Source organism: Myotis brandtii, unplaced genomic scaffold, assembly GCF_000412655.1.
Source record: "Myotis brandtii unplaced genomic scaffold, ASM41265v1 scaffold123, whole genome shotgun sequence".
Classification (NCBI taxonomy): domain Eukaryota; kingdom Metazoa; phylum Chordata; class Mammalia; order Chiroptera; family Vespertilionidae; genus Myotis; species Myotis brandtii.
In genome coordinates this window covers 14,421,218-14,431,076 of record NW_005354291.1, presented here as the reverse complement: position 1 = coordinate 14,431,076, position 9,859 = coordinate 14,421,218, and the positions used below count along the sequence as shown (strand labels likewise).

At 41.2% G+C, this 9,859-nt stretch overlaps 1 protein-coding gene across 1 annotated transcript in view; it reads right to left on the bottom strand.

The window, feature by feature from the left end:
• The window catches only part of ARFGEF3 (ARFGEF family member 3), a 132,813-nt gene that overhangs the window by 93,336 nt on the left and 29,618 nt on the right, over nt 1–9,859 (bottom strand). The window contains exons 4-5 of the mRNA XM_014533926.1: nt 6,665–6,746; nt 3,430–3,561 (exon numbers count right to left, since the gene is read on the bottom strand). Coding sequence (XP_014389412.1) covers nt 3,430–3,561; nt 6,665–6,746 — 214 coding nt within the window. The remainder of the gene's footprint in view (nt 1–3,429; nt 3,562–6,664; nt 6,747–9,859) is intronic.

The window sequence follows — 9,859 nt, the reverse complement described above, 5'->3', positions numbered from 1 at the left end:
CCCCCCTCTCTCCCTCCTGCGTGCGCCCCGAATGCACACACACACAAACAGAACCATCAGCTACTTTGGTGGGAAAATTACTATGATCCTTTCTTCATATTTGAATCTAGCTAACTGAACTAGTAAATAAATACAATGTTATAATGTCATGGGAGGGTACAGAAAACACACAGGACTTCAAGTCACTCTAGCTTTGCCCCTTGTTAGTCTGTGACATAACTTTTCTATTCAATCAACTTTAAAATGTCTTGCAGATAGAGTAAGAAGGCAATGTAACCCACTCTTTAAGAACACAGGCTTGACCTCAGGCTGAATGATAGTTCAAGTACTGGCTCCATCATTTAACTAGGTGTGTGATCTGAGTATGAATGTCAAGTACTTAGCAGAGTTTCTGATGCATAATAAATGCTAAATAATCAGCTCCTGTTATTTCTCCTTTGAAAATTGTAAAGCCTTCCACCAATATTCATTTCTATTACCCAAAGATGCACATAAAATAAGATGTCCAATAACAAAACATTCACCAAATGCTTTCTCAGTATTCCATATCATATCTTGCCTTATCTACAAAGCTGGCCTGCCCTTCCCAGATAGCATGCTCTCATCTCTGACACGCTTACAGAGGCAGAAGGCCAGCCGTAATTCCCTGTAGTCTTTGAAGACTCAGCCAGCTGTATCAGTAATAACCTCACTAAAGGTTATCCATCAGAAAGAAGGGGGGAAACGTCCGAACAGATCTACTATCTGACCCAGCAATTCCACTTTTGAGTATTTATCCAAAGATAATGAAAACACTAATTTGAAAAGATCTATGCACTCTTGTGTTCACTGCAGCATTATTTACAACAGCCAAGATATGGAAGCAACCTAGGTGTCCACTGATAGACGAATGGATCAAGATGTGGTATATATACACACACAATAGACTATTACACAGCCAGAAAACAAAGAATGAAATCTTGCCATTTGCAACAATGGACCCAGAGTGTATTATGCCAAGTGAAATAAATCAGACAGATAAAGACAAATACTGTATGATTTTATTTATATATGGAATCAAAATAAACAAAAAATAAAACAAAATAGAAACAGACTCATAGAAACATAGACCTAACTGATGGTTGCCATAGGGAAGGGAGTGGGGAAATGGGTGAAAAAGGTGAAAGGGAATATAGTCAATAATATGGTGATTAGATTGCACAGTGACAGATGAGTACTAGGATTAGTGGGGAGATCACCTTGCAGGGTATAAAAACGTCTAATCACTATGTTGTACACCTAAAACTAAGATAACTAACATAGTATTGTGTACCAGCTAGAGTTAAATAAAAAATACATTTTTCCCAATTCTAATGTTGAACTAGTTAAAAATAATAGCATGCAACAAAAGCCCTTATCTTTCTAGGCATTTTGTAAATCTACTTGTGAAGAATGGCAGCCCACATTGTTGTTTTTCTTTTCTGACAATGTCTGATTTCTTGCCAGACATTAACTACAAGTACCACGGTCTATTGTGATGTCATTAAAAAGTCCATTAAGATGGCTTTCCAGGATTTCCAGGAGAGTTAACATGTGTCAACTCCTGTACTCAGCAAAGCTAGCAGAAGGCACTGCTGAGCTGTTATTTTTTAAAGCAAGTATAGGTTTTCAAAACAGGTGTTACTGTGGACATGACCATGAAGCATCCTGCTTCTCCACAGCTCCTCCTACAAAAACAGGCACTTTCTCATTTTAATTTTTAATACATATGTCTGTCCTCTACAAAAAGCTATATGCCTGGGAGAATTTCCAGATAATATGAAATCTGTGAGGCGTGTCTATCAGTATGACACCAGAGCTCAGCCTCCAGTACTTTGAGACTTAATAGTAGATGAAGGACTCAGCAGACTAGACTTGGAAGTAGTAAAAGCAATTAACACGGCAGCTGGCCTTGCTTCTCCCCTAATAGTGGCCAAGGGGGTAGTAGAGAAGTAAAACAAATCTAGAGGTGGTTATGCTTCGGTTCCTATGATTGCACAACTGACAAACATATGTCAAAGGACAGGAAAAACCTGTATATTCCAGAAGCAAAGAGAGTTAAAGACAAATAAGCTCCTCAAGGCCATCCAGCTCAGAGTTTCCCAATGTTTACTGTGTACAGGACTATTCTTAGACCCACCACTAAGATTCTGACTCAGCAGCAGTAGGTAGCTGTAGCAGTAGGTAAAAGTAGGAAAAGTAGTGGTAATATTTAACACTTTGAAAGCACTTGCTTTATGCCAGATACTGTGCTGAGTTCTTTACAAATATCACTCTACTTAATCCTCACAACAATCCTATTGGGTAGACGCTACTATTACCCCCATTTTACAGATAAGAAGATCAAGCCAGAGTGGTTAAGGAATCTGTCCTAGGAAATGAATGAGGATTCAAACCTAGATAGGCTGGCTTTGGAGTCTGAGCTCTTCATTAATCACTACACTAAACCACCCACCAACAGGGTTAGGGTGAGTCCCAGGGCATTAAGAAAATGCCATGATTGAAACCAAGCTTTTCTTTTCTGAGTAGAGAAACTGAAGTCCAGAGAAGTGAATCTCTTATCCAAGACAAAAATCCCTCAGTGCACTTCCAGGAAGAAATCAACCATTCTACGCCACCAGCTATTCTTAAACATTCCTCTAGGGAGAGAACGGGCAGAGACATTATTGAAAGCCAGTCTGTGGTTCCAGCTGCTACTCTGACCAAGGCACTCTTCTGGGAAAGATTTCCATCCTTTCCTGCCCAACTCACTCTTCACTCCCAGGATCTGACATACTGCAGAGTCAGTGTAAGGGGCTCCCAATCACGGTGATTTTCAAGGAAGGGAAAGGGGAGGGAGAGATGTCAACCGCCCCCCCCCTCCGCCCCCCAATAGAGATGGTAGCTGGAATGTGGGAGATTAAGGTCACATAATTTGAGCATGGGGAAAAAAGATGTGATTCTGATATGGTTCCAAATTATGGTCTTCTTCCCCTAAAACCTGACTATTCTAAGACCTTAGTGAATGTTGAAACAGCATTAGAACTCTGCTTTGTTTTAACATAGACAGGCAGGCAGGATACCCAGAATGATCGGATCTGTCCCAAGCTAGAACTGCTCACATACATGCTCTCAAAAAGTGATAAATACATTTTCTAACATTTGACATGCATGAGTGGGCCAAAAATCTTACAGATGTATTGAAATCATACTTTTTCACTTAGTTGTCCTTTCTGTTCAATAATCAAGATTACTCCGGGGGACCATAAGCAAGGATAATAACCATATATTATTCCAAGCAAAGGGTGAGCTAGCATGACCAATATGCAGAGGCATTTCCAAGAAAACAGTAAGAGCTGGGGGACTGGGAGGAGGGGAGTCAGAGTTTATTCCTGTGCCAATGACGCAGACTGGTAGCCACATCAAACCAACCTTCATCACTTCCACCTGCAGGTCTTCGTGGAGGGACGGCGTCACTTTCACGGCGTTCAGGATCTGATTAAGCAGCTGCTTCTCATCGGAGTCTGTTTCCATGGATACAAACCTCTCCTCTGACAGAAGCTTCTGTAAAGAGGCACAAGGCAGTGATCACAGATAGGCTCTTTCCTGCTGCCTTACTCTGTTGTAGCTTAGTGCGTACGGAGGATAATTCTTCTTCGGAGGCAGGAAGCTGGAGGCCATTAGGAAAGAACTCCTGCTCCAGATGCCATTGCAAAGAAAACAACACATCAAACCTTTGGTGAAGTTTTTTGGCAGAGTCTTCTTCCTGCTATTAGATAAATCATTATATATTTCACCAAGTGAAATTCTAACATGGTGAGCACAAAGGTTATTTGGGTGATGGGGGTGGAGCATGCATGTGCCAAGGGAAATCAACCCTCACAACAGTCGTGCACACACACACTCTTTCTGAATGGAGCTTGTTCACAGGAAAGGAGTCCTGTAGACAACAAGTTCCTTTTCTCAGATGTTTACTTTTTCACTTACGACTGTGAACTATCATTTACCCTGGAATTTCTCATGAATCTACAAATCTTAGTGTATTTTCATTAGAAAATGAATCCTGCAAAAACCTAAACAAAAGGACATTCACTTTCACCCGGTTTCCCAGGAGTCATTATGCCCCACAGGACAGCATTTTTTTCTTTCAGGACAACTCTTGCTTTTCATGAAATTCTTTCTTAGATTGTACCCAAACCCAACTGCCTACAGCTTCTGCTCACTTATCCTTCCCCAGATTCACACGGATTAGGCTTCTGAAGTATCTGAAATCAGCTGTGACGTCCACCTAAGTCTTTTCTCCTCCATACTAACCCTCCTCGGGCACCTTCAATGGCATAGTTTCACAGGTGCTCTCGGGCTTAACATGTGGCCTCCAGCATGAATGTAGGACCTCATGAGTGGTCTGACATGAAAGAGTAGTGCACCGTAAGGTAAACTGTGGACTGTGGGTCAATATGGTGTATCAATGTAGTCTCCTCCTTGGTTAAAAAAAAAAAAAAGAATCATGAATCATGTTGGTGAGTGGTGTTGACAATGGGAAGGCTATGCACGTGTGGGACAGAGGTACATGGAATTCCCTGAACCTTCCTCGCAATTTTATTGTAAATCAAAAACTGCTCTAATAATAAAGCCTTTTAAAAATAAAAAATAAAAAGATGGCAGAGGAAAATAAGGGAAAGAAATGAGGTCTTTGGTGGCACCATTGAGCTGGTGCACCAAACCTAAAACGGCCCATCTCTAGAATTCTAGTTATGTAAAATAATTAAATGTGTTTATTGCCAAACAAACAAATGGTAATTCATAGCTTTAATCACATTCTCAGATCAAATTAGCTGTAAGTCATGGCATATTCTGTGCTGACTCACACTTGTGAATGAGAACCCCTAATTCACAAGGACTGAAAGTAAGCTGTTCTCCCCCATTCTGTCCTGGGGCGGTGGGTCTGTGAGACCCAGTTAAGGACTTTCTATTAATCCCTGTTCTATCTGCCCTTGGCCAATTCAGTGTAGAGTCACTACTGTGAAGAGCTTTTGGCTTCTGATTGTCCAGAGCAATGACACCCTCTTTTAGCTGAATGCCGATCAGATCAGAACAAGGATGGTGAACCTTCTTCCCAGAACTCTCTGACATTTTTGCCTGTATTATCTCAAAAGAGATTTTTCACTATTATCTAGTGCACGCAGGGCAGCCCAGAGTTAAAGTTAATGTACGAACCTCTTATTAACTACAGTGATAAAGACTGGGAAGCCCAAAAATATTGCCTGAAGTTAATCGGAGGTAACAAGGAATGGTAAGAGAAAGCTCATTGCCCACCAGGTCACTGATGTTATCATAATTAAGTAAACCCTTGAAATCACAGTCCCCTAACTTAGAGTGTTGGAGGGTTAAGAAAATAGTAATTAAATGGAAAATCTATACAATACTTGAGAAAAAGAAACATCAGTGGCAGGTTAAAACAACCTTCCATTCATTTTTATGGTTGGCCCAATTACCTGGGAGAAGAGCAAAGTTTTAAATAACATTATGGATGATGTTTAAAAATGTCTAATGCTGTTATATAATAAAACATACTTTATCTAATCCAGTGAGGGAGAGAGTAAGAAAAGGTATTAGGGACCTCTTTGAACTTAGAGAGCTAACAATGAAATTGTACATACGGATGTGAAAAGACGTCCTACAAATGCTGCTGATCCATGGCCCTGCTGAATAAACCCCCGCAGGCTTGAACTTCACAGTGCTTGTCACTTAGAAACCAAACCACTTAAAAAGTCAGTGCATTTATATAGCCATCTCTCTTGCACTCTTGCAACGGCTCTATTATGTAATGTGTAAAACACAAATGAACAAATGCTCAGAGAAGGAAATGTTCTCAATCTAACTTTTCCTATTAGACCAAATAGACCAAATTTTTTCTTCTTCTCAATCTTACTCTGAAAACAAAACACATTATCCCATTTGCCAACCTAACTGTAGAGTAAGAAACAAAACAAAATGTGTCAGGTTTACCATCAATTTTCATCCACAGAACCACAGACATTGAGTGTATACAAGATTTGAGTTGATACGGAACCTGGGGTGTCTCTCTTGGGATCCCTTATTCTCCTAAAAGTTGGACATCACATAATATATTTCACTTTTGGCCCTACCCAGTTTTACTCAGTGGATAGAGTGTCAGCCTGCAGACTGAATGATTGTAGGTTCGATTCCAGTCAAGGGCATGTACCTCGGTTGCAGGCTCGATCCCCAGCCCCAGTTGGGGTGTGTGTGGGAGGCAACCAATTGATGTGTTCCTCTCTTTCTGCCTCTCCCCCTCCCTTCTACTTTCTCTAAAAAAATAACAAATAAAAAAATCAATGAAAAACATATCCTCTGGAGAGGATTAACAAAAAATAAATTTAAAAAAATTCACTTTTGTGTGGCTTAGCTGAGTACTCATGAATCAGTGTGTGAGGGCAAAGGCTCAATAAGATAATGTTGTATACAAAGAAATGTTGACAAATATTTTTAAAAATCTTGTTATCCTCTCTGGTTATTACCTAGTTCAATCAAAAGTCTGTCTGGGTCTTTAAACAGCTAGTATTTAAAATATTAACTATTTGCTCTTTCCATGCCAATGCGGCCTGTCAATTTCTGTCGTCCCCAATGCACTCAGTGCGAGCCATACCTGTATTCCTGCCAAGGCATGTTGGGCCAGCTTCACATTCTTGGATTCCAAAGCCAACTGGAGAGGCAGGAGGCATTTCTCCCTGGCAAACATACAAATAAGGACATGTGAGCCCAGAAAAGTTGGCAGTCAAGTGTTAGGAGCCTTATGGACACCCCCATCCCTCAAATGCTGCCACACACACATACAAAAACTATAACCAACCATGAAAATGCACATGGGCTTAAAAAACAAAACAAAACAGGACAAAACGCTGTACAGCAATTATAGCATAGCAGCAGCTTGCCTTCCTAGCATGGCTCCAGGAAGAGCAAACACAAGGACTCTCAAACAACTGTTTTGGTGCATCAATATTGCCGGATGGGGCTCTCACTAGTCCATGAACAGGCCTTGCTCTTTCCCAAATAGCTTGTACCAGTATACCTGGGATGAACAACTCTAGAAAGCACCATTGATACAGATTTCTATGACTTACTCATTCTTCTCCCTCACCCGGGAAGTGCCTGCACCACCACCATTTACTTGCTTCATCAATATAAATTAAAATTCTATTAACTTGTCAATTTCTCTCCAAGTCAAAGTGGTCAGTAATCATTTGTAATTTTTAAAATTTTCTCTTTAGTGTCCGGTAAGGGGTATATATGAATTTTCTGATGTGTTCTTAATAAACACATTTCTAAGACAGAAATACAAATTAATCATCAGTAGCCTTGACCAATGAGAAGTACCTGGTGTCATGGAAGAAACAAACAAAATACATGAAGAGCTACTTGGATATTTTAAAGCTTAAAAAAAGATAACTGGCCCTGGCTGGGTGCCTCAGTTGGTTGGAGCATTGTCCCGAATACCAAAAAGTTTGTGGGTTAGATTCCCAGTCAGGGCACATTCCTAGGTTGCTGGTTCGATCCCCAGTCAGGGCATGTAAGGAAGTCAACCAATCGATGCTTCTCTCTCACATACATATTTCTTTCTCTCTCTCCTTCCCCTCTCTCTAAAAGCAATAAAAACATATCCTCGGGGGAGGATTAAAAAGAATAAGTAACTGGACACTAAAACATGCCAGCAACAAACCAAAAGGACTACAAAGAGAAACACATCTGCTGGAAGCAATCATTCTAAATAATTAAACAACAGACCAAGAATTTTAATCAACCCGCTATTTCCCCATAGAGTTACACTGGCACAACAAATGAAACATGACTTAATTCTACCAGGTTCTTCTATCCCCACTTAAACCAGAGCAGGCCCATTATTATGCTTTCTATTTTCACCATAGACTGAAAGGGTCATTGGCTTTACAGTGTGACAGCCACAGGGTAAGACCGCAGGATTTCGTCTTTGGAGAAATAAGGGCCACTGTTGTTGAACACAATGAGACAGAAGTTAATTATAGCTCTGATTCCTTCCTGTCCACTCTGCAGCTCTGCTGCTTTTCCACGGAATCCTCCGTCGGCAGCTCCATGACACATGAAGTGAGCGTCACAGGCGCTCCCTACTGCTGGTCACAAAGACAGAACAAAAACAGGCTCCATCATGAAGAGCATTCACCCTCCTAATCCTTCTCCCCTCTCCCCTCACTAACTGGATGTTACAATACCCATTTTTATGTGACCACTGATTAGATACATGCTTTGACAGACGGATAAATTACCCAACTGTGTTATTTCCAGTTGGGTGGCTAAAATTTTGTCTCTGTTATTGTTATCGTCAGCTTGTAACACTGCTATGTAGTCAGTTAAAGCAGAATAGCTTATTTTTCCAATTTTGTTTCTTTTATTTAATCACAAGCAGTTTATAAGCTTGGAAAAATTAATTGGAAGGGTGAAGTCGAGTGAGAAGAAATAATGCGCAGATGGAATACTAACAGAAGAACTACAGAACTTCGTCTGTAAGCCCTTGAAACAGTAAAATTTCCATCAGAATTAATTCACTGTGAAATAACTTTCATCTCAAATTTAAAGTCAGACCTGCCAATGAGGGCACAGTGCCAGCGAGCAAGTGTGCAGGTCCAAAGCTCTCACAGATAGGGAGCAGGAAAGTCTATGCTGGGTAGCTATGTGCTGAAAATGCACAATTTAAAGTCAGACCTGCCAATGAGGGCACAGTGCCAGCAAGCAAGCGTGCAGGTCCAAAGCTCTCACAGTCTCATAGGGAGCAGGAAAGTCTATGCTGGGCGGCTATGTGCTGAAAATGCACAGATATTACCTATTACTCACCAAGGGCACCAAACAAGAGTAGAAGCCACACCCAGCAGCAACAAGGACACTCCTGGGAATGCTGACCCTGCTGACCCTTGGGGAGCAGCATGATGTCTGCATATAAACAGGTGCTTACCCGTGTTGCTCTGCCATCTGCAGGATTAGTCCTTGAAATCCTCATCCACTCTCTCACCTACTTATTTACCCATCCACATGATTTACACTGCAGACCTGAGCCAGGTTGTGGACAATCGCCAGGACCGCCAGGTTGCACCATGATTCCAGGGGGCATCACCGAATTGCTCCCCATGCCAGTCACGGTCACTGGGCAGGACTGGAAGATGTAACTGGTTCAGCTAGGTTTTGGCTGAGTTAAAAGGTAGCAGTGTTTAGTGGGAAGCAGTGTTTAGAGGGGCTGTGGAATCACACAGACCTGGAGTCAAACCCTAACCATGTATATAAATTGTGTAATCCCAGTCACAATGTTAAACTCTGTTGGTCTTAGCTTTTCAATACATAAAAAGGGCATCTTAAGACCAATCCTGCAGAGTTATGGTAAGGAGTACAGATAATATATATCCAGGGTTGGCAAACTTTTCCCAGAAAGAGGCAGATAATAACTATTTTAGGCTTTGCAGTCCATATGGTTTCTGTCCTAACTACCCTACTCTGCCACAGTACAAAAGCAATCATAGCTGATACATAAATCAATGAACGTGGCTGTGTTTCAACAAAATTTTATTTATAAGAATAGACAACAGACCAGATTTGGGCTACTGGCTTTGCTCAGCCGTGATACAGACAAAAGTCCAGCAGAGATGATAACTTTCAGCACAGAAGAAGCAGATCTACTTTTGCCATAATATTAAGAAAGATTGTGCAAAGGACATGGGGCTAACTGTCCTGGGAGGGTTGTCTTAGCAAAACCAATCATAGCACCAAGATCTCTCTTAGAAAACAGGTGCTTTGAGGAAGCAGGCTGAGAGATTTCATCTGG